Genomic DNA, 26,051 nt, shown 5'->3' on the forward strand with positions numbered 1-26,051 from the left:
AGAGTGGGGCAACTTAAATTGAACCAATTCCTTGTCCTTGCTGATGAAGGCTGTCTTAATATGACAAGACACCTCAAAATGGAATTTTCAGAGTTCATGAAAGTTCCCATTCTCACCTCTATGTGGGCATTTTTAATGTAGGTTGCTGTAATTTGGGGAGTCTCTGCACAACATCAGTGTCCTTTGAGAAACATCGCAAACACAGACTGGCAAACAGATGGTTACCAATCACACAAACATCTCCCTGCGATGCTTCTAATCCTCCAGAGTCCCTGCCACAAAGCAGTAGCCACCGTTGATTTAATCTGCCGTTCCCTGTGCTACCTGCACCAAAATCATTCTTGCAAATACAAAACCACCAGTTACCTATGAAATCTCACCATCTGCAGGCAAGGAGGGAAGAATTTGCAATCCCTGTTCTGCACAAGGTGATTTAACAGATGACTTTAAAGTAAGTGAGTGTGCATATATGTGTGTATATATTATAAACACCTCGTATCAGCAGCCTAGAGTGGTTTGCATGTGGTTCCTGCCATATGCACTTTGAAAAAGAGCTATCAAAGTCTCCACTAGATATGACACATCATGACATGTTGATCTTTATGTGAAGGCTGTACAGAAAATAAAGTTAGCAGAACACTGTATGGGAGTGGGCAGATGGTTGCACTCCACAGGTACCAAGGGAGGTCTCTCCATAAGTTACTTTCCCTGGCACTTTTCGGCAAGGATTTTACTGCTCGGAAGAGTGTTAACAGGGAAGTTTGCAATGGCCTTGGATCAGTGGTTGATCACCATGAGATCTGTGCTAACAGGCCTGAGCTCTTTCAGATGGACGGAGTAGACCTCTCCAACAGAGATTTTGAGTTATTTTTGGCAGACCTTTGGGAGGGCCTGCTTCTGGAGCTCATGAGGTTCAATGGCAGGCATGGGCCTTAAGCATAGCTTGCCCCTATGCTGTGGTGAGTAGTGCAGAAAAAACAGGTTTCAGTGAGTCCCGTCACAGCCACAGGTAAGGTATAGCTCATCTGATCTCCTAGCACTGCGGATTGTGCGATTACAGTGCTTGGGTGGGGAGATCCACTGGGGCCGCTCCTGGACCAACAGTCAACAAGAAGGAGGGGACTGGAGGTCCAGGAGTGGTCAAATTTGGACCAGCCAGGTTCTCGCTGTCTTCACGACTGCAAGATCTTGTGGCTCGGGACTTGCCCATAGTTTAGTTAGGGGTCCATTGAGACCCCTCTGCAGAACCTGATTCGACACTACAGCAGGACCCCCCTTTTTTCATCTACACTGAAGATAATTTTGGATATTTAATAAAGTGTGGCCCATGTTTTATTCCATAACAGTTGTCTCGTGTCTTATTCCTGGGTAAGGGGATAATGAATCAATGTATGAAAACACAGATTGTGGAAAAACTACTCATAAAGAAGATCCTTTGACAAACTAGTTGAGAATACACAGGTCACTGTTTAATATATAAAATTAAGGCAGATGCAGGAGAAGTGCTATTTAGAGCAGGAGGAGTCAAACCCCCAATTTAGCATATCCTAAATTTAGCAAATCCACATTTACTCATTGCTGCATGAATATAGAGGAAGACATTGGTCTTCCCACAAGTGGACCACATTCCTAAAAAGACAATGCATTACAAAGTTTCAGGCACTGCCTCCCTCAAACCTCTGTAAACACATGCTGAGAGACCAGATGATGTGACCTTCATCCAATGCATTACATCTTTAAACAAGACCAGATGAAAATGAATGGAAGGTGTTTAAAAAAAACAACCATGGTAGCAGCATTTAAAGAAGGGATTTTAAAGAGGTTTTGGAGACAGTGATGTAGCTATTACTAACACACAAAGCACCAGAATCAGCCAAGATCCCAACATGGTCTCAAATCAAAGCAATACCACCAATCCTAGAAAGGCAGACAAAGATTCAAGATGATATCACTGATGCTTAGGCTTGAAGTCTCATCTATATTCTTAATCCAAAGGCCCTTGTTCCTGAAGGCAGTAATTCTGACACGTTAAATCAATTTATACAGAAGGCTCGAGCCCACAAGGTAAAAGAGACAAGCCACAGACTTGAGATGTCTTTCTTTTTCCCTCCACCAGACAGACACTTGTTAGCTTCAAAAGAAGAAGACACTTTGATGTGGGAGGGGGAGAGGAAAGCCTTAACTTTTAAAGCACTTAACTTTTAAAGATCTCTTCTCTAAATATGGAGGAGAATATTGTTTCTGTTCATTTTTATAAGAATTTACAAAATCCAGCTATTTCTCATATTTGTGATGGAAAGAACTTGAGGTTTAAAAAATTCAGATGGGGGGGGGACTTAACAGTCTTGTCCATCCAGGGCTAGGGTTTTAAACATTTAGCTCTCAGATGCAGAACTGGAACTCTACATGCTCAGCCATGTCAGAGAAAAGTTAGGGTTCCCATTGCTCTTTTTCTGAGACAATCCTAAACTTTAACAGCTATTGACCAGCAAAGGCAAGAAGATTCTCTTTAGGCTGGAAACAGCTGTATTTTAACAGTGTACATGGATATTTTTCTTTCCATCTGTTTTTAAATCATCTATCAATATTTCCACACCAGGATGAAATCTGGGCTTTTCAAAAATGCAAGTGTAAGAGAAAACAGGTGTTTCCATCCCTACATGCCACATGCGGAGCTGTCTTATTGCCACTACAAGGCAATAATAATAATAATAATAATAATAATAATAATAATAATAATAATAATAATAATAATAATAATAATAATAATAATAATAATATACTTTATTGTCATTGTAAGTATATACACAGTATACCATACAACGAAATTCACAGACACCCAGAGACCAGACACATGCACACACATAACATTCCCCAAACACTCCCCACCCACTAGAAGTCCCCCACTAAAAATACAAACATCTACACCTCAGGCCAAGTAACACAGTCCAACTAATTATTCACTACTGGTGGTCTTTAAGCTCATTATTAATTGCAATTATAGCTCTAGGATAAAAACTATTTAGAAAACGTGTGGTCCGAGTCTTAATTGTTCTATATCTTCTGCCAGACGGTAACAGTTCAAAAAAGTTATAAGCAGGATGGGAAGAGTCTCTCAGGATGCTGTGTGACTTCCTCAGACAGCGGGATGTGAAGATGTCATCCAGGGTTGGTAGCTGGAGCCCAATGATATTCTGGGCAATTTTAATGGTTCTCTGTAGAGCTTTTTTGTCCGCTACAGAGCTACTCCCAAACCATGCCAGAATGCCATAGGTTAGAACACTCTCAATGGTGCTACGACAGTATGACAGAAGTAAATGCTGAGATAAATTTAACTTGCCGAGCATTCTCAGGAAATACAGCCTCTTCTGTGCCTTCTTTATTAGCATGTTGGCATTTATAGTCCATGAGAGGTCCTCTGAGATGTAAGTACCCAGAAATTTAAAACTACCAACTCTCTCCACTTCCTCACCGTTTATGTACAGTGGTAAATGTACATTTCTCTTCCTCCTAAAATCAATTATGAGTTCTTTAGTTTTTTTGATGTTAAGTGTGAGATGATTTTCTTTACACCATAGTATCAATCTTTGTACTTCCTTTCTATAAGCAGACTCATTGTTCTTATTTATGAGTCCCACCACTGTCGTATCATCCGCAAATTTAATAACTGCATTGGTGTTAAGAATTCATTAGCATATTTGATAGCCAACTGGAAGGGCAGGACTGCTCGGATAAGGACAAGTTCAAACAGTCCCTAGATGTACATGGAAAAACACTTTCTGCAGCCTAATTTACTGCTTTTGGTTGCAGGTGATGGGGGAGGTTTTCAATATCCAAGTGCTTCTCTTTGGCATGGGAAGACTCTTTACAGAAACAAAAACAGCATATCAAGGAAAAATATGGGCAAAATGTCCCTAGCAAACAACGGTGTTCTTTTACAAAGGAAGTGGGGAACCATGGCTCTCTAGCTGCTTCTGGCCTTCAACTTCCAGCATCCTTATCCAGCCCACCATTTTCAGAGCAAAATATCTGGGGGCGGGGGCAGGGCATGATTGCCCGCCTCTGTTTCATACCATCTCAAGGCCTTCATTGTGGCGCTCAATGCCTAGAAGTTTTCTATCACCTGCCATTGACTTTCAGCTGTGGGAACCATGCTGAAACTTAGCCTCCATGAAGCTGAAATGGACTATTTGGCACAATATTGTGAAGACAGCTTTTAAAATACATTGATTGAGATCACTGATAACAGTACATGAGAAACTCAAAAGCACGACAGCATGAAAACAGTATCAACAGCCACAAAGCTACAGCTGAAAGTTGGCATGGATCCGTTCAAATCTCTAGCAATTATGGGCAGGAGGTGTTGAAATAGTCTTCCAGAGGCCAGTTGTCCCATTATGCCTAATTCTAACCAAGTGACATGCAGACACAGCCTAAATGAAGTCTCCTAAACTTTTTAAAATAAAGCAAAATTCTTAATACTATCTGCCATTATAAAAACAGCCACACCACACTGGTATTATTCATACCATATTATACAAACAGTCATACGATACCGCTATTCTTAGTGCCACTATATTACTAATAACCACATAGTAAGAATAATATACTACTGCTATTACTACAACCACAGCCCCTTCCCTGGTGACTAACAATAAAAGTATGCAGACAATAAGACAGAAGGGAATTCCAGTTTCCTGACTTGCTTCAAAAGAGTGTATGATACCAGCAAACATTTAATAGAGAGCATGCCACATACTTCCTCTGAAGATTATACTTACAAAATAAGAACTGGGCAAGTAAGATTCTGTTGAATCAAGCAAATCTGGGCTATGATCTCCTCCTTGCTTTGATGTACTTCCTTACTGATGAGTGAATGGTAAGCAAAACTGCATGATCTCAGAACTGTCCTCTCATAATCTGCTCGTTAACCTATTAATTTATTGAATGCCTGTAAGTCTTGAAGTGTAAGTTTCAGTTGGCCGATAAGTTTCATAGTATAGCCTAGAAGCCATTTTTGCCTTTAAATCTTGGTGGTTTTAATGTCCTTGGCCCTTCAGGACATTTAGGATATAAGAATACTCCTCCTCCTTTTAAACACTGCAGGGGAGGCAATACAATAAATCCTAGAGGCACATTGAAGAAGGAGCTGGGGTTTCCTATAAAATCTGGTTGACTGATGGAATGAATGCATCATTCTATGTAAATCATGAGTTTAGGTCAACCTATTCCAAGGAAAATGAAAAAATATCAGAGAAGCTTTTGTTTACCTAGGATCTGATCCCACAAGGAATGCCTAAGTAGAAATAGCATAAGCAGGCCCAGAAAATACCACCACCAGCACACAAAATGACAACTTGGAAAAGTTACTTGTTTGACCTGCCAGCAATCATGCTCACCAGGAGCTCTGAGACTTATAGTCCAAAATTAACTTTTATAAACTCTTGTTTTAAAAAAGCTGTAAGCACACATTCTTGCATTCACAAAGAATAAAGATACCACCACAAAGAACAAGAGGCCCACAGACAGTGTAGGTTAACACACTCAGATCAAGAATGACCTTTCCTAATTCCGAAATACTAGTACAACATTTATCATAATACATATAACACACTTTGTTGTCTGAGACCTGTGACCAAGTTAAAAAATCGTGTAAAACCTTACCGTATAAGCAACATTTATATATGACATGTATGAGTTCATGAACAATATGGGAAGCTAAAGCAGTAGTTCAGTTTGAAGAATTGAGCACTGAGGAGAAAGTGTCTATGACCTAGTTGGAAAGAGTGTCTGGAGCACAGTGGAACCTCTACTTACGAACGTCCCTAGCTATGAACAATCCAAGTTATGAACAGCACCGTTTGCAAAAGTTTGCCTCTACTTGCGAATGGAGCTTCAAGATACAAATGGGGGGAAAAAAACTGTGGTGGAGGTGGGGAAAGCACAAAATTTGAACTTTCAGTTGACCGTTGGCCAGCGAAGAGGGTGCTTGTCTGCTACCTCGCTCGTCGAAGAAGTTATCAAGTGGATAGGGAGAGAGTCTTCAGACAGCCTGGTATTGCTTGGTACTGTACTGTACGGACTGGGGTGGTTTTTTTGGCTTTTTTTAATTTTGGATTTTGGATTTTTGACTTTCTTTTTTTAAAAAAAACAGAGACACTGCCTGTTCTGGGTGAGTACACTGTATTTACCATACTGTACAGGGTTTTTTGCAGCTTGGTGAGGGGGTAGGGCTGGCTTGGCTTGGGTTAAAAGGTGCTTTCAAGGTGTTCAGTTTAGAAGCTGTTCCCTCCCTCCTTTCCTGTCCTTTTTTTATCTAGAAGGTGCTTGGCTTGGCTTGGTTTTGTTTAAAAGCTGCTTGTTTTTCAAGGTGTTCTGTTTAAAAGGTGTTCCCTCCCTCCCTCCTTTCCTAACCCCCCCCTTTTTTTTTTACCAAAAAGGTGCTTGGCTTGGCTTGGTTTTGTTTAAAAGCTGCTTGTTTTTTAAGGTGTTCTGTTTAGAAGGTGTTCCCCCCCCCTCCCTCTTTTCCTGCCCCTTTTTTTACCTAAGTTCATCTTAGGTTAAAAGAAGAAGAAAAAATCTCCCCCTAGTGGCAGAGTATGGATTAACCGGCTTTGCATTAGTTCCTATGGGAACTAATGCCTCTACTTGCGAACGGCGCCCTAGATAAGAACAAAAAACAGCTGGAACAGATTAAATGGTTTTCAATGCATTCCTATGGAAAATTTGCTTCTACTTACGAACGTTTCAACAAATGAACGTATTCTGGACAGATTAAGTTCATAAGTAGAGGTTCCACTGTACTGATGATTGTTACAGATAGTATTATAAAGGTGTCATCTATAGTAGTGGTCCCCAACCTTGGGCCTCCAGATGTTCTTGGACTTCGAACCTCAGAAATCCTAGCCAGCAGAGGTGGTAATAAAGGCTTCTGGGAGTTGTAGTCTAAGAACATCTGATCTATAGGGAATTCAGTATGGGTCCTAAATCATAGATGTCCTTGGAATTTTCAGAGACTAGAACAATAGAAAGAGATTTTTAACAGGCAAATTTATATTAGTATCCATGAACAACTGGAATAACAGGGGCCTGTAACCTTAAACTATTGACAGAGGAGGAAAAAAAGGATCATTCTGAGGTGCCACAGCTCCCATCACCCTCAACCAGTAATCATGTTGACTGAGGATGACAGAAGTCATAGTCAAAACCACGTGAAGCACACCATGTTGGGGAAGTTTGCCCTCTGATGACAGCTTGGCTAGGAATTCAGAAATACAATAGCAGTGTAGGCCAAGGAAGCCAAAAAACCTGGAACTGGTGAAAAGCAGGGGCAGGAAGCCCATAAACATCTTTTTGATGGACTGCCAAGAAGGCTTAAATGTTGTGGTTGTGGTTGGGTGTGTTTAAAGCATGAGAAACAAATGAGGAGCTGGGAACACACGTGTCTGTCCTTTCCATTAGATGACCAGTAAGAAAGGTCATGTGAGCCAACGCCTACCCTTTTGACTATGGAATTAAAATGCGGGGGGGGGAGTTCTTCTAGTGCTCAGATCACATGGTTGATTTTGCAAATCACACCTATATACAGAATTTATTACTTAATTCCATTAAACAAAATACAGTACCTTCTTCTTGCTACAGTAAATCTGCCATTTCTTCTCTGGGGGGAGTGCAAACATTGCCTCTCTGTTCTTATCTGTGAGATCCAGTTCATCCTGGAGATGAAAGTGAGAAATAAATAGATAAATAAAATATACAAGTTCATATGTATATACATACATAAAAATAGATAAGACAGACATATACATACATACATACATACATACACACACACACACACACACACACATATACACACACACACACACACACACACACACACACACACACACACACACACACACACACACACACACACTGGAAATAGCAATTCTTATAGAGGATTTTCAGAGTTTTCTTTATCCGTACACATCCCATTAAATAAAGTGAGGGCTTTTTAAAATCTCAAAAGCTTTGTCTTTGCAATGTTCCCAACAAATTCAGTGAAAATCCTGAAAATTGTCCTCTTCTGAGAAGTTCAGCCTACAGATCCTCTCCCCTGTCTCCTCCTTCTGTGTAGGGGAAAAAGTGTAAGTATGTCTCTCACAGTCGTCATGGACACAGGCAAAAGGCTATGACATTTGAAATCCAAATGTGAATTATCTAAGTCAAAAAGAAAGACTAGTCTTTCATTCCTAGTCTAAAAGAAAGGCTCCTGCAGACCTCTAAAAATGTTCTGGAAGAGTGTACATATATTACCTGGTCAATAAATCAGTTAAGTGCCTTATCAAAGAGCAAAATTTCCACCTTCTTTCTTGTAATCATGATGAAGCATACATTTAAATGCAAGGTAGGAAAAATCAAATATTTTAAAAAATCAAATTCATTTAAATCATGATTTAAATAAAAAATCTATATATTGTAATTTCAATTGTCAAAATAAAATCTGATAAAAATAAATAAATCAAGTCCACCCTGGTTAAGTGAGATCTGTGCCCAAGCTTTCCTACTTCTTTTCTACTACTTCTTTTCAGAAATATCTTTAAAGGAATTTAAAGAAATATTTTTTAAGAATCCCTCTTCCCAATTGTAGCTTCTCTCCTGGAACATTTATTTGTTTGTTTGAGTGCCACCTAAGATGCTCTCACCAGACTTCAAATGGGAAGTGCCAGTGCACTAAATCCCATCTGCAACAAAGCTAAACTAAAAATAAGCCATGCTTTAAGAAGGGACAAAAGGGTACAGAAAGTCTCAGAACAAGTCATGGTTCTTAGTGAGACAAGAGGAACATCACAAAGATGGCAGGAAAAATACCAATAATATCAGTGCTGAACTAAGTGCCATATTTTTCCGTGTATAAGATGCCCCCATGTATAAGATCCCACCCCCACTTTTCTAACCCAAAATTAAGAAATCTAACTGGGGCTTAGCAAGTGTAGGGGGAAAGGGATCAAAGTGCTGCAGGATCGCTTTGATCCCTGCTTTCTCCCTTTGTGCTAAGCCTCGTGGGGCTTAGCAAAAGGAGGGGCAAAGGGATCAAAGCAATCCTGCACCTGCATGATCATTTTGATCCCTTTGCCCCTTCTACAGCTAGAGGATTGCTTTGATTCTTTCCTCCCTCCTTTTGTTAAGCCCCATGGGACTCAGCAAGAAGAGGGGAAAGCAGGGATCAAAGCCCTGCAAGAACAATTTGATCCCTGCTTTTCCCTCCACTTGTTTTTGTACTCTCCTCAGCTTACTTCTGTGTATAAGACCCTCAATTTTTAGTTTAAAAATTGTAGACAAAATATAGTCTTATACACGGGAAAATACATCTAAATAAACACAGGCCTTCTCTGGAAGAGTCATTAGTTACTAATGTGCATATCAGCCTAGGTTCAAAAGATTCAAATTTTCAGATTTAGTATTTCAGAATGATATACCTAGATTTCAACTGGTGCTTTTGTTATACTCTATGATTTCTGAGCATATATCTTTACCCTAAGAAGATAACATCTGCATTTCTTTCTAGCCTAAGCAAGAAAGAAAGGCAGATGTTAGTATCTCCACAGAATTGCCAATCCAGAGAGCCAGGTCAAGAGGCAAATTTGTTTAGTGTTGCAGATGTCATATCACTCCTGTCATCTGGAACAGAACTTATCCAAACATCACATTTTTCTCTGAGACAACTGATACAGAAAGAGTCAATGGTTAAAATCCTATTACACATTTATGCCAGCATTAAACAATTGACATACTGTAAATCTCAAGCAGTGAACTGCTGTAAGTAAAGAAATCAGGGTAGGCATTTGCAGGCATGTTCAGAGTCATGCAATGGTGTATAAAAGAATTATACCGACTGTATTATGCTGGTGGGCATAACTAATAGAGTTTTGGCTAAGGCGTATACTGTAAGCCCTAATGGATTTTGTTCTCTCCATTCAAATATTCCCCATTAACTCACACATAGCCTTGTCGTTTTAGAATAAAAAGAAGGAACAATAAAAGTGTGACTCAGAATAACAATTGAGCGCAACACAAACTAAAATCTATAGGCAGTTTCACAGTTCCCTTTCAATCACTGGGCGTTCAACTAGAGAAAAATAAAAGAACTGTGTGGCTTTTATGAACTGTGCCAATGGCTATCCTGTGTAGAGGTTTGCATAAAGGTTCAACAAGGGCATTTCATAAAAACATTTTTTTTAAAGCAGAAGTGGCATAGACCCACCCTTCAATTTCCCAATTTCCTCCCAAATAGGTTTCTCACAAAAACATATAGTCAGATGCACTCCAGGCAAATTATATAGAGGATTTCATTGAGTTGTTTTTTAAAATGTCATTTGTTGAATGCTGCACTGTGTGCCAGTATATAGAGACCATTGCACTTTCTATAGCATTCTTGTTACAGAAAAATCCACTGCTTCCTGGATTGTTCCATTTTCCACCAGCTCAACTGAAATTAGGATGCTGAGGCTCTTTTTAGGAGAAGAGTCCAACAAGGCAGACCCTTGAAAACAGACCAGGAACCTAATATTTCAGTGACACTGTGAGGACTTCCTTGGTATTAAAATAAAGCTGTTCCCCAAAACAAGGACAGTGCCTCTTTAAGGCAGCCTTACAATGGTTCATTTGGAAAACTTTCTGCATCCAGAAAGTTGTGAAAACAGTGAGCTAAAATTGCATACTGAGCCTGGTAGCGGCTGCTGACAGATTTAAAGGCCCACAGAGATTTCAACCACAGAAAGGTACAAAAGAAACACAAACAGTAACAAGGCTAGGCCATTGGCAACAGCACAAGGCAAGAGAAGCCAGAGGACGTCGGGAGGAGACTTCTATATGTGTGTGCGCGCATGCATGTGCGCATGAAGCACTCGAACCATGTGGAAATGTTTAGAGTTTCTAAGCAAGAGGGCAACCAAGCAAAGAAGGCGTTTGATCCTTGCAGTGCAAAATTAGAAAAGTTGTGGCCAGGAACACATTCTTGGTGAAGTGTGTGTGTGTGTGTGTGTGTGTGTGTGTGTGTGTGTGTGTGTGTGTGTGTGTGTGTGTGTGTGTGTGTGTGTGAGAGAGAGAGAGAGAGAGAGAGAGAAGAGAGAGAGAGAGAGAGAGAGAGAGAGAGAGAGAGAGAGAGAGAGAGAGAGCAGAAGGAAGGAAGGAAGGAAGGACAGACGGACGGATGGAACTGCTTGAGGGAAATGCCAAGCCATTTGGTAAAGGCAAGGGGGTAAAACATCATCAGATTTTATTATGTGTACCATAAAAACCTGTAAGAACCTGGTTGGCAGTTACCTGAACAGGAACTTTGTTAGGAAATTCAATGTTACTACTGTCCATGTTTAGAGAGCTTTTATAAATGGCTACCTTTTGTGTAATGGAGAAGAAGCGAATATATCAGGTCAAGAATGAGCAAGTCAGAACTCACGTGTAAGTGCAATTGTCTTCAGCAGTTGAATATATGACCTGAAAATTAATGGTATATTAATCTAGCATCTTCCAAGACCTAAGAAGATGCATGTGATTCAGTTTGCTCAATCCTCTAAAGGCAGATAGTTTTTGACCATCTGATTATACAGTATAGCACTTTTGGAATGTCCTACATAGGAAAGGAGATAATAGAAATACTGAGGCATAAACATTTTTTTCTCTCTTCCATCAACACCTAATCCACCATCCAATCATGGCACACCATAATCATCTCTCAGGACCTATAAACCTACAATGACGGGGTGTACCTAATAGCATAGTCTTTGTTATGCTTCATGTTCTTCATGTTTGGAGTTTACACAACTGAAACCAGCTGGTGAGAATCTGAAAGAAGGCATTCCGCTCACTACTGTCAGGCAGTATAACGAAGAGAACTGGAGAAGCTTGGTGAGATTGCTTTGTACCCTAGGAAGAAACATGAGTAATTGCCAAACTCTCAGGAGGTCTACTTAGGATCTTCCAAATATTAAAGAAACATATATTTCTCATGATTAGCCTATTTCTCCTCCTTCAATGGGAATTCCTTATAAATTCTCTTAGGCATCCATCAGTCTTGAAAGACCATGGTAATGCACTCTGTATGAGTGTCCTCTCCAGAGCACAAAGCCTGGGTAGAATAATATTGAGGATACTCAAGCAGCAAATCCCCCCTCTCCACATTGCTGAAATAGTCCAATGGAAAGGCAAAGGCCAATACAACTGGTTCCAGCGACATCACAGGAACCTTAGAGATTAATACCACAGTAATTAGAGTTGCATGGTTCAAAATTGGGAAAGGAGTACAACAAGGCTGTATATTGTCCCCCTGCTTATTCACCTTATATGCAGAATACATCATGTGGAAGGCTGGACTGGAGGAATCCCAAACCGGAATCAAGATTGCCGGAAGAAATATCAACAACCTCCGATATGCAGATGATACCACTCTGATGGCAAAAAGTGAGGAGGAATTAAGGAACCTTGTAATGAGGCTGAAAGAGGAGAGTGCAAAAATGGTCTGAAGCTCAACATCAGAAAAACTAAGATCATGGCCACTGGTCCCATCACCTCCTGGGAAATTGAAGGGGAAGACATGGAGGCAGTGACAAATTTTACTTTCTTGGGCTCCATGATCACTGCAGATGGAGACAGCAGCCACGAAATTAAAAGACACTTGCTTCTTGGGAGGAAAGCGATGACAAACCTAGACAGCATCCTAAAAAGCAGAGACATCACCTTGCCAACGAACGTCCGCATAGTCAAAGCTATGGTTTTTCCTGTAGTGATGTATGGAAGTGAGAGCTGGACCATAAAGAAAGCTGACCGCCGAAGAATTGATGCTTTTGAATTGTGGTGTTGGAGGAGGCTCTTGAGAGTCCCCTGGACTGCAAGGAGAACAAACCTATCCATTCTAAAGGAAATCAACCCTGAGTGCTCATTGGAAGGACAGATCCTGAAGCTGAGGCTCCAGTACTTTGGCCATCTCATGAGAAGAGAAGACTCCTTGGAAAAGACCTTGATGTTAGGAAAGTGTGAAGGCAAGAGGAGAAGGGGACGACAGAGGATGGGATGGTTGGACAATGTCATCGAAGCTACCAGGATGAATTTGACACAACTCCGGGAGGCAGTGGAAGACAGGAGGGCCTGGCGTGCTCTCGTCCACGGGGTCTCGAAGAGTCGGACACGACTAAACGAAACGAACGAATTAGAGTTGCAGACTCAGCCTTCTAGCGACCAATCTGACCACAGGGCTAAAACAAGAGACACTATTTTCAGTATAGAGCACGTAGAAAAGAAAAATATATTTTGAAAACAGATATTTTTCATCACTTGAGGAAGCATCTCTTCTAAAACTGTACTTAGCATATTGTAGTTTGAATCCACTTTTCTCACACATCCTCCAATGCCTGCTGGACATTCCTGTCCAGGGACAACGTGCTCCATCTGCTGATTTCTGTTCACTGTATTTTCTTGTGTGTCTCCTTTCACTTTCCACAGACCATTCTCCAACAGAAACAGGGCCTATTGGATGAAATCTTGCTGCTTGGCATAGTAAATTGAAACTAGAGTAAGCCAACTGAATCGGTGTAGATTTGGTAAGCCAACATAAATTCTGCTGATTCATTGAGTCTACTTCAGTTGCCACTTATTATGCCCAGCAACAAGATTACAATCACTGTGTGCTGACAATTTTTTAAAAAGGCCAACCCCAACTCCAGCTTGCCATGAACAAGCACAAAAAAATGTGTCAGCACAAAAAAAGCCTAGAAAACTATCTGATTCTTCCATGATATAACTGAATCTAAAGAGCCAGGATGACAGATCTGGGTGGGAGAAGGCATTCTGTAATGATATGATTGCAGTTATCGGTTTAGGATATTTCAGACAAGGTGAAATACATAGAAGTAGAATATCAAGGATAAATCAATGAAGAAATCAGTCTTTATCTAAAGGTCTGATCCAGTTGAATCTAAACCAGATATTTGAAATTTGCTTGCTTAACCAGTACAATGATTTCACTTCACAGCTAAGGTTTTTTGCACGTACAGTGGTGCCTCGAATAGTGATGTTAATGCGTTCCGCAAAAAACATCGCTATTTGATTTCATCGCTATTCAAAACGCGGTTTCCCATTGAACTGCATTGAAAGCTGGCTAATCCGTTCCAATAGGAATGAATTGCCGTCGCTATTCAAAAATCTCCATGGGAAACATCGCTAATCAAAACGCGGTTCCCCACTGAAATGCACTGAAACCTATTCAATGCATCTCAATGGGGGGGAAAATCAACAATAAATTTAAGAAGAGTCAGAACAAAGCCAGCCAGCGAGGGAGCGAGGAAGGAGGAGAAAGCCAGCCAGCCAGCCAGCCCAGAAGGAGCGTTGCGCCCGGCGGGTCCCTTTGTTCTTCTCCTCCCTCGACCCCCAGCACCGCCAGGAGGAGCCGGAGCTGGAGGAGGCCCGGCCGGGGCACTGGGAGATGGGTGGCCGCCGCCGCCCCGGGAGGAGCAAGCTGGCCGAAGTGCCGCTCGCCGCCGGCCCGGGGATCAGCGCCTGCCGCCGCTGTCTTGGAGGAAGACGAGGAGGTGGAGCGGGAGATGGGGAGCCAGGCGCACGGCCGTGCCAGGGCTCTTTCCCTTCCCCCACCGCCACCGCCGCCCTGGGAGGAGCGAGCCGGCCAAAACGCCACTCGCCGCCGGCCTGGGGATGAGCGCCCGTCGCTGCCTCCTCGGAGGAAGAGGAGGAGGTGGAGCGGGAGCCAGGGAGCCAGGCGTACGGCTGTACCAGGGCCCTTTCCCTTCCCCCACCGCCCGTTGACAGGCCCCCTAGCACCACCAGCACTGGGCCCCCACTCGCCCGCCCTCCACAAGCTCTCGGCCCACAGCGACGGCTCCAAGGCCACCAGCCCTCAGCCCCCGGGGGCCGGTGAGTGCAAGAACATTTTTAAAATACTGTACTGTAGCGAACATGAGGCTGTTTAAACTATCACTAATCGAAAATCGCCCATAGGGACCATCGCTAATAGAAGCGCAAAAATGCCCTGAAAAACTAATCGCTATTCGATTTTATCGCTATTTGAGGCACCACTGTATTAAATTTGCTACACTTCTGTTGTGACAGTTTTTCAAGAAGGCAATCACTCTTCTGGATTTAAGACTTCAATCCAAAGACTTCTGCCAATGTGCAGTCTTCTACACACTAGAATTGGCTGCCTGGTTCTCAAGGAAGCTCTTCCAAGAGGCAAATACTACAACAATGTGCTGATTAAAAAGAAATTTGCCAGAATGGCCTCAGGGAGAAGTCTGCAAGAAAAAGTCCTCGAGTTAATGTTCTTAATATTCTGCCTCATTTTCAATTTCCTCATTTTATTTTTATTTTATTTACAGAAGGGAGGACATGGTAAGCAGAAAAATGCTTTCAATCTAACCCAGATTCCTGAAACAAAACGGGAAGGTGGTCTGGATTTAACATGGCTGAAAAAAAATCAGGAGATGAAAGTCAGAAGATGTAGAAATCTATTTATGGGACTTAAAGCTGCATTGTGCCCTTGTGCTCTGGGAAACATTAAACACAAAAGCTGGACTAGATATACTATCTAGCAGTCTCCCCAAACCTCCAGTTTTATATTACAGTTCCCAACATTCCCAGGCATCATGGCATCTATTTGGTGAAAGGTGCTCTTTGGCATGATTTTCTTAGTATGAACACATATGAAGTTTTTAAAAAGATTTCAAATTTAGCAGAATGGGGAAGAAAGTAGAAAATGTATACATCCAATTATGTGTTTTACTAAAGCACAGTGGCCACAGCTGGAACATCTGTCCATTCTTCTGGACCTGACTGGATGTAGAATGAACTGATTGGCTAATCCTGCTGTCAAAGGTTTAGGACCTCGATATCTAGCGGAATGCCTCCTCCCACCTAGATCTACCCGAATCACTTGTTCTAGCCAGGAAGGGTGGCTGAGGGGCCTAACGCCAAGGAAGGCCAGGAGAGAAAGAAACCTGGCCTTCTTGGCAGTGGCCCCTCGCCTTTGGAGCAGTCTGCCACCAGAGATCTGTCTGGCTCCCTCGCTGGGTGTTTTTAAGAGCCAACTTAAGACCTGGCTCTTTAGGCAGGCTTTCCCTCCTGTCATCACTTGATTATTTTTATTTTTCCCCCTCTTGAACCATATTACTATTGTTGCTTTTTTTATATATACACTGTTTTTATTCTACAGTGGAGCCTCGCAAGACAATTGCCACGCAGGACAATTAATCCGCAAGATGATGGATTTTTGCAATTGCTGTTGCGCTTTGCAAGATGGTTTTCACAAGATGGACGATTTCTGCAAGACGATGTTTGGGTCTATGCTTCGCAAGACTTTTTTTTTAGACCAATGCTTTGCAAGACGGGCTTTTTCCCCTCATTGGAACGCATTAAATACATTTAAATGCATTCCAATGGGGAATCGCATTTCGCAAGACGATGTTTTCGCAAGACAGCGATTTTCGCGGAACAAATTAAGATCATCTTGCGAGGCACCACTGTATTTTTATTGTTAGCCACCCAAAGTAGACTTGTGTCTAGATGGGCAGGGTATAGATTTAATAAATAAATAAACAAATCATATAGCAACTTTATCTCTACCTCTCGTCAAAGCTAGTTTGTGTAACACAGAGACCATTAGGGCCCTGTGACAGGTGGAAGCTATATCCCCTCCCCTCTCTGAGGCAGTTTCCAAAATAATAACAACACAGCATTCATGTCTTCATATTTATTTGACTTCTCTATATCAATAGCACAAAGCAGCACAATTAAATCAACTGGCTGATGAGAAAAGAAACTGGAAATGTGAATGATTGAGCTGTGTTGATGTAACAATGAACTTTTTAAAAAAGTTAAAGTGAACGATTTCAGTAGATATTAACTGTGCTCACAACCTGGGGTTCAACCCCAGGTAGCCAACTCAAAGTTGACGCAGCCTTTTATCCTTCTGAGGTCGGTAAAATTAGTACCCAGGTCGCTGTGGGGGAGGGGATGTGTAGCCTGCATAATTAACTTGTAAACCACCCAGAGAGTGCTTTAAGCTCTATGGGGCAGTAAACAAGCAGAAGGCTTTGCTTTTTGTTTTGCTTTTTTTTTTTTTTTGCTTTTTTATATTTTGTTAGCTTTTTATTACATTAACCACTGGTTTTAAATTATCAGAATCAATCAAGATTACTAAAAACGTCGATCCTCCATATTATCCTTTTAAATCCATGTAATACAAACCATTAATTATTAATGTTAAAATAATTTGCATATTGACTTTTAAAGATCCTGGATTAAAATGAAAACAAAGTATAGGTAACATATTATATCTTAGATAATTCTATGCCTGGTTCAAGCTCTCTGGGGTTGGTCTCACCACCTTCACAGATGTGTTTGGTGGGAACACAAGACAGGGCCTTCTCTGGTGCTACTCCTAGACTTTGGAACGCCCTCCCACAGGGAGGACTCATCTTTCTTGTCATTCTGTAAGCAGTCAAAGATTTTTCTCTTCAGGCAAGGTTTCCCTTCAGTGACTGGCTGCCTGAGTGGGATTTTTAAATGGATTTTTATGCCCTACTGCTTTTAATTCATTTTAAGTATTGCTTTTGTTTAGCATTTTTCCAAGAGGTATTTGTTTGATTCTTTTTAGTATTTATATACTTGTTGGTTTTAGTTTTTAATATTGTATTTTAATGACATGAGCCACCTTGGGTCCTTTTCAAGGACAAAGGCGGGGTAAATAAATAAATAAATATCAAATTCAGAAAGTCCACTTTTGCCAATTTATTCCCTGATACAGGGTAACAGTGTGGAATTTTATTCTAGGAATTTTATTAAAAGACAGAAAATGTATTAAAGGGGAGTAATGCATGCGCCACTGGCATTGTTCTTTGAAATGACTACTTTGACATGAATTAGATTGAACTGTGCTCTTCAACAAGGAAGCCAAGAAGAAATATACACCAACTGATGTACTTTCACATTTCTTCTAACAGAAAGCAATACTCTTTTCTACAAAGCAGGAGAGGATTTGTGCCATCTTTGCTTGAGGAACATTTAGGAAATTTTGAGAGACTTCAAGAAAAACATCTAGCACCATCCTTTTCAACACCACCAATAAAGCAAGCCATGGCAAGATCAGCTCCAGAGAGTGACAAGGTTTGTTATTTGCCAGTGTCTCAAAACCAGTAAACGATTCGACATCCAAAGATGCCAGTTTTCACTTTTCCAATGACACCCAGGGTCAAAAGGATGACCACATGGATATTGTCCCATATTTCTCAGATTAAGGCTATTTGTTTATTATTATTTTTTTACAATATGGCTATCTTACATAAAAGTTCTTCTAGGGCAGTTCATGTACAATCAATAAGGGGCAATCCCTTCCTACATTTTTTAAACCATCTAGAATGATATAAGGAAAGAAAAAGAGATTGAGAATTAAAATGAGATGGAGGGATAATACTTTACATCAGTGGTCGGAAACAGGGGTAAATTACCCCAAATTGGGTAAAAGTAAAAATCCTGGGGGTAATGAGCAGAGCGCTAACCCCCTCCCTCCCACCCCCACCCTCTGCAGCCAAACCTCAAATTGTAAGCCACCTCTCCCTGTTACTTCCTGGTTGCAGCAGGGCACTTCTAAATTCATGAGATCAGAGATAAGACTGCTTAATTGGCTACAGCCTCGGAATAGCCCTGAGCAATCAATCAATCCAGGGCTTTGAATGACTGCTTCCTCCGGAAATGAATGCAAGCAAGCAGGAGGCGGGAAACAAGGGGAAGGAAGGTGCGAGAGACCGAGGGCTTCATCAAGCTTATTTAAATGTATGGAGAAAATGGATGGATGGAGGGTGGGTGGACATGTGTGTGTGTGAGAGAGAGAGAGAGACTGACTCAAAACTATGAGAAAAGGAACAGGCAAGGCTTGATTTAAGGCAGGAAAAAAGGGGGAGGGAGGGAGGATGTGTATTTGTGTGTATGTGAGAGAGAGAGAGACTGACTCAAAACTATGAAAAGAACAGGCAAGGCTTGAATTAAGGCAGGAAAAAAGGGTGGTTTCATCAAATACTGTATCATTTCCTTCCTTTCAAATCAAGGGGGTAATGTCGGCTTATATATATATTTTTTGGGGGGGGGGGAAGGTTAAAAAGTTCCTGACCCCTGCTTTACATGAAGCTCCCAATAGTCTGGAGCAGAGATAGTCAATAAGTAAACCAATACTTCCTATATTAAAGATATTCAAGCCATCCTAATTATTTCCATTGTTTTAAGCTGAGAGCAAACCATGTTGTGCTCTTTATTTAGTGACTTGCTCAATTCTCTCCCAGATAACGTGGATTACAACTCCTAGCAGCCCATACAACATGACCAATAGGCACTGGTGATGGGAATTGCAGTCTGGAGACTGCAAGGTCGAGGAAACAAGTACCATATTGCTAATAGCCAACCTATTGTTCCCAACCTACAGCACATCTCCAATCAGCAGTCATGATATCTAAAATGTGTATCGTGGGCATAAGCCAGTGGAAAGGTCTGAGGTGCAAGCCTCTACAGAACAAGTAGAAAATGTGGGTTGTTTTCTTGCACAACTCTCATTAGTTTCAAGGGGGACTTCTCAAAACACTTTTCTGCCAGGTTGCAACCTTTAGTTTTAATTGTCCTTTAAAACTAGACTCCACTGTAGCCTGGTTGTTGTAGTTTCACCCTTGCAGCTTACAGTTACAGTGCTTAGTATTATAATATACCCAATATTCTAATTGAAGCCACATTTTTGTCATTCCTGTCTCCCCTCGGCCCCCCCAGCCAGAGTTATACAGTACTTCATTTTCAAGCCCATGTGAGCTTAAAGGGTGAGGGCTCAGAGGAAGTGTCTTGCATATGAATGTTTTCCATTTTTCCTTCAAAATAGCAACTCGTGTTGTATTTATGTCAACTGGGTGTTCCTGCTTATTCCTAGGTTTTGCTGTTTATAGGTGATTTTGACAAAGCACTTGCTAAAAGTAGCAGCTTACAGGGCCAGTTATTCTGCTTTTAATGAATGGTTTTTATAATTGCATGGTCATTTTCTGGAGCCTAGGTGGTGCTTTGCACAGAGGTTTTTGCACCAACATCCGCACTTTTATAGTCTGTCTCAAACCTGACTGGTTTCAGTTTGCATAGTTCCCCGGATCTTGCTCAAATCCCAACGGGCCACTCCAAAGGTAGAACTGTTATCATGTAGTCTGCATTGTGACTTCATGCGAAAAATATGAATTATATATTTTGTTATATTTGGGTTTTCTCCCTTCTCATGGCAAATTTAAACTTTCATCCTATCAGAAAATGCACACAAAGCATATGTATAACAAAAGCCAACACAGTCTCTTGTTGCATACAAAGAAGAGGTTACTTACCTGTAACCATAGTTCTTCGAGTAAAACTCTGTGAATTCACACGGAAAGGGTTAAGTTCGCGCCTGCGCCGGACTTCTCCGAACATTCTAGAGCTTAGGAGAAAGATTTGAATAATTAGGCGTTGCCCCTATAAAGCCAGCTCCGCCCGCCCAAAGCCTCAGTTCCATTTTATCCGCCAGAGGTAAGCTCGTACATACATAAGCCAATTAAGCAGTGACGGACAGAGGGGAGGCCGGGCGGGGCGTGTGAATTCACAGAGTTTTACTCGAAGAACTATGGTTACAGGTAAGTAACCTCTTCTTCTTCGTCGTAAACTCTGTGAATGCACACGGAAAGGGTGATTAGCAAGCTATCTTACCGGAGGAGGGCCGTCACTGAAGTAACGAGGAAAGGACAGCTCTTCCAAACCTGGCCTCTCGCTTGGCTCGGAGGTCAAGGCTGTAATGTTTTATAAACGTGGAGGCTCTGGACCACGTTGCAGCTCTGCAGATGTCTGTCAAGTCCACCCCCCTTAGTAACGCGGTAGAAGTGGACATCGCTCGAGTGGAGTGGCCCTTGATAGAAGAAGGAAGAATCTTGCCTGCAAGCTCATAGGCAAGGGTAATTGTGGAGACGAGCCAACGCGAAAGAGTCTGAGGCGAGGCGGCGCAACCCTTACGTGGACCGTGGAAACAAATAAAGAGTCTGTTGGACAGACGGAAGTCTTTAGTTCGTGAGGTATAAAAAGCCAATGCTCTTCTCACGTCCAGGCTATGAAGCAGTTTCTCGGCTGGAGTAGACGGGCTAGGAAAAAGCGACGGTAAGACCAGAGGCTGGCTTAAGTGAAACGTAGATGCTACCTTGGGCAGAAAGGTGGTGTCAAGGTACAGTACCACCTTGTCAAGGAAAAATTGAAGATAAGGCGGGTCTGCTCTCAGTGCCGCCAATTCGCCAGCTCGTCTGGCTGAGGTGATAGCGACAAGGAATAAGGTTTTAAACGATAAAAGTTTTAAGTCCGACGCTGCCATCGGCTCGAACGGCGGTCGTGCCAAAGCATGGAGAACGAGGTGAAGCGACCACTGAGGTAGTGGCGATCTAACTGTAGGACGAAGGTTGGAGAGTCCTTTGAGGAAGAGCTTTAGGGTGGGATGTGAGAAAAACCTGGCCGCATGGGACCCACGAGGTTGGTTTGCCACAATGGCCGATATGTAGACTTTAAGAGTAGAAACTGACAGGCCAAGGTCAAAAAGGTATTTCAAGTAATGAAGGAGGTTAGATAGGGAGACCGGAGAAGGTGGAAAGCCCTTGGAGGAAGCATAACTGCAGAAATTCTTCCATTTGTAAGCATACAAAATGTTAGTAGATTGTTTTCTGGCTTTCTCTAGGACGGTGTTGATTATGGAAGAATCCTCCAGGCTGTCAGATGGAGGGACTGGACATCTGGATGATGGAGATTGCCGTTCTCCTGGGTGAGTAGATGAGGGATATTCGGTAGCTCGAAATAGTCGGCTGCCATGCTCTTCAGTGTGGAGAACCACGCTTGGCGCGGCCAAAAAGGTGCGATGAGAATGACGTCCGCTGACATTTGGCGAATGCAGACTATAGTTCGCTGAACCAGAGGGAGTGGGGGAAATGCGTAGAGCAGTGTTTCTTCCCAAGGGACCATTAACGCATCCCCCAGTGAGCCGCGGCCGCGGCCTGCCCTGGAGCAGTATGCGGTGCACTTCGTGTTGGTATCGGTTGCGAACAGGTCGATTAATGGGTGTCCCCATTTGTGGCAGATTTGTAGAAATATTGAGTGGTCGAGCTCCCACTCGTGTGTCTGAGTAGCCCGGCGACTGAGAGCATCGGCCAGTTGGTTGTCGGTAGTCGGGATATAGACTGCCACTGGAAATATGTGATTGCTGTAACAGTATTCCCACAGAAGAATCGCCAGGTAAAGCAGCTGGAGGGACCGGGTGCCTCCCTGCTTGTTTATGTAATGCATCGTGGTCGTATTGTCGGTAACCACTTGAACTGCCTGACCGGAGAGAAACGGAAGAAAAACACGAAGGGCTTTGATGACCGCCCACATTTCCAGCTGGTTGATGTGAAGCTTCCGCTCTGTGCTGGACCAGAGGGCGTTGATCCTGTGGTTGCCGCAATGAGCTCCCCACCCCACGGGGCTGGCATCGGTTGTTATCTGCGCTGTAAGATGTAGCGGTCGAAATGGGCGACCGACGAGAAGGTGTGGGGCAAAAGTCCACCATTGAAGCTGTTGGCAAAGCTCCGGTGTGACCCTGAGGAGGGTGCGTGGGTTGTCGGATAGCGGGTTGAATAATGTGAGGTACCAGGCCTGTAAAGATCTCATTTTCAGTCGAGCATGCTGAAAAGCGGCGGTGGTGGAGGCCATGAGGCCGAGGAGATGTTGTGCATGACGGGCTGACACAGTCCTGTAGGGATGAAACCTGCGAATCGCTCGGCGAATCTTGGAGATGCGCTGAGACGGAAGCGCGATGCGCCCTGTGATGGAGTTGATCGAGGTGCCTATATACTCTATCACCTGTGATGGTTGGAGCTTGGATTTTGATCTGTTCACCTGGAGACCCAGGGACTGCAGGGTTTCTAGGACAAATGCGGTGCTGCGAGCTGAGCTTTCCGGGGAATCTGCCACGATAAGCCAATCGTCTATATAAGGGTAGACGTTGACGTTTTGCGTGCGAAGGTAAGCGGCGATCGGGGCCATGCATTTTGTAAATGTGCGGGGTGTGGTAGATAAACCGAAAGGGAGGGCGGAGAACTGATAGATGGTGTCTAGAAAACAAAAACGCAGAAACTTGCGATGCTGGGGATGAATAGAAATATGAAAATAAGCGTCTTGCAGGTCTATGATGGTGAACCAGTCTCCGCGACGAAGGAGGTGAAGGATGGTTTCCATGGTGACCATGCGGAACTTTCGCACAAGAAGATAACGGTTCAACTTTCGAAGGTCTAGGATGGGGCGAATGCCCCCACCTTTTTTGGGAATTGCGAAATATCTTGAAAAAAACCCGTTCGCGGCGTGGTCTTCGGGAACTGGTTCTATCGCGTGTTTCTGGAGTAAGTTGAAAATCTCCACCTGAAGTTCTGGGCTGAAGCTGGTATGCTTTACGCGACCGAGGGGGGGGAGCTCCAGTAATTCTAGGCGATAACCGGAGCGAACGATGTCCAGCACCCAATTGTCGGATGTGATGGTAGACCAGTTGTTGAGGAAGGGAGCCAGGCGGATGGAAGGAGGGGAACGAATTGGATGGATCGTGGAGTCAAAGATAATTTCTGTTCTTCCTGGCAGGGGGACGGTAAGACTGACGTCGCTGACCCTGAGTCTGAGGGCGGAAAGAGGAAGAGCCAGATGAAGTAGGAGGAACCCGGGACTGTGACTGCTGTTTGAATGAACGGTAAGTTTGTGAGGTGGCAGGTAAGTAGCTTTGAGAGGTATAAGGCTTGCGCCATTGATAAGACTGGACCTTTGGCTGCTGATGAATAGTATAGGATTTCGCTGTCTTTTTCATCTTGTGGAAGCTTTCCATAGATTCGTCAGTCTTTTCGTTGAATACCCCTGTGGCATCAAAGGGGAGGGCCTCGATCCGGTTCTTAGCATCATCACTGATGCCTGAAGAGCGCAGCCAGGCGTGGCGACGCAATGTAATAGCCGAAGTCATGGTTTTGGATGCAATGTCAGCCGAGTGCCTAGAGGCCAACAACTGGTGTTTAGCTACGTTAGTTGCCTCTTCAAATGTATTGAGTAACGGAGTTCTTAGGTCTTCTGGAATTTCGTGGAGGACTGGTAAAACTCTCTCCCAAAGCTGGTGCTGATATGCTGCCATGGCAGCCTGGTAATTAGCCACTCTAATAAGAAAAGATGTGAAGGAGTAGATTTTTCTGCCGAGAACATCCAATTTCCTACCCTCCCTATTGGAGGGAGTGATCTGCGCCGTTGAAGAAGTCCTAGACTGGTTCGATTGAACAATGATAGAGTTGGGCACTGGGTGTTTAGCCAGAAAGTTTGCTTCATCCCCATGTGTTTTATAATAGTTCTCGACTCTACGGGTAACTTGCGTAGAGGTAGCTGGGGTGGCCCAAGATTCCTTGATTGTGGCCAACAAAGATGGTATAAGAGCAATGCTGAGTGGAGGTGCCTTGTCCTTATCCACAATAGCAAACACTAGATCCTCAGTGGCAGGTGGTGACTTTTCAATATCAAGTTTCAAAGCCTTAGCCATTCGTGACACCATCTGAACGTAGGACGAAAAGTCCTCAGAAGATACCGGAGCCTGGATATCAGAGGCTCCAAATTCTGAAGGGGCGCCAGAGATAGACGCGTTGTCAGATTCATCAAAAGGAACGGAAGGAGGTGCTACCGAGGTCGGTGAGGATTCTCTGTCCCCTAGGAGAGACGGGGGGGGGGGCGAAGAAACACGTCTCTTTGCCTGAGTTGTGCTTTTCCCCGATATTAGTCCCGCTGTTGGGGCGGCTAAAGACTGCTTGGCTGATATGTCTACTTTGGCGGCATGTGCCTTGGAGTGGCAATCTTTAGTCTTGTGCATGTCCTTTAAGACCTTGGATCCCTTACGCCCCCGAAGCTTAGGGGGGGAAGGAGAAGGCGAGGAAGAGGACGCATAGACGTAACGCACTCTCTTATGAGAGTGGTAAAAGTCGTCGTCAGAAGGGGACTCCGAGTCAGTGTCCCTCGCCCGGCGCCGGCGATGGCGACTAAGATCAATAATGTAAGAGTCCTCCCGAAGAGCTCTGTCTCTGTGGTGTTTGGGTAGAATGACTATTTCCCTGTGGTGATGCTTGCTGCGGAGCGGAGAAATATGCTTTGTCTTAGCCGCCCGCTTCCGTGGTGGTGAGACTGGAGGAGGAGATTGCGACGCCACTGAGGAAGCCCGCCCGGTAAACACAGGGCTATGAAGGGCAGAACCGACGCTAGATATTGGTATGCCATCTAGCGGGTTGTAACGAGGCGAACGGCTGTGCGCTTGCGCCGTTGCCCGCGGTTGTCGGGGCGGTAGCGAGCCCCCGTCCTCTCCAGTCGAGTCATGGACGCTCTCAACCTCTTCCAAGATGGGGGAAGGGGGAGAGTGAGGGACAGTAGTAACAGGGCCCTGGAGACTCAGCGCCGCCCGAGGTTCGTCCCTCTTAGATTTACTGGTCGGGTTTTCTGCCTTTTTCTTACCAGGCTGTTTGGAAGACTTAGTGGACCTTGAAGAGGATTTAGCCTGGGTAACCTCTTTCACAGCCTTAGAAGTGGTAGCCGGCATATCGGCCGCTGGTAAGGCAACTTCAGACTGTGCGCGTCCCACTTTTCTGGCGGGTTTTCCCGGTTTAGGAGGTGGGGGAGGAGGTGGGTTGGTGGAATCACCCACTCCGGCCTCGGATAGATGGGAGGGAGTTACCTCCATTGCGGCAAACTGCAAACCAAGCCGGCGGCGGCCCACACGAGGCGACAGGACAGCAGTCGTCTCTCTCCTAGAAACGTGGGCGGGAGTTTACGTGCGCTTCACTCACTCGCAGCAACTGCGACTGACGCGAGCCGGGTAAAATATAAACCGCTGAGCGACCCAAACACGGCGACTTATGGTCCCACCAGACACAGCCAAATTAGGGGACCCAAGGGGAACAGAAACTGGGGCGTCTAGGCCAAACTCACGGTGTGGCGAACAAAGC

General features: G+C 43.6%; 1 protein-coding gene across 4 annotated transcripts in view; it reads right to left on the reverse strand.

Moving 5' to 3' along the window:
* DAAM2 (dishevelled associated activator of morphogenesis 2) overlaps positions 1-26,051 on the reverse strand; it is a 276,268-nt gene that overhangs the window by 125,383 nt on the left and 124,834 nt on the right. For all 4 annotated transcript variants that reach the window (XM_020785056.3, XM_020785053.3, XM_078383030.1 and 1 more), the window contains one exon: positions 7,626-7,715. In XM_020785056.3, coding sequence (XP_020640715.3) covers positions 7,626-7,715 — 90 coding nt within the window. The remainder of the gene's footprint in view (positions 1-7,625; positions 7,716-26,051) is intronic.

Source organism: Pogona vitticeps, chromosome 1 (genome assembly GCF_051106095.1).
Source record: "Pogona vitticeps strain Pit_001003342236 chromosome 1, PviZW2.1, whole genome shotgun sequence".
Classification (NCBI taxonomy): Eukaryota; Metazoa; Chordata; class Lepidosauria; order Squamata; family Agamidae; genus Pogona; species Pogona vitticeps.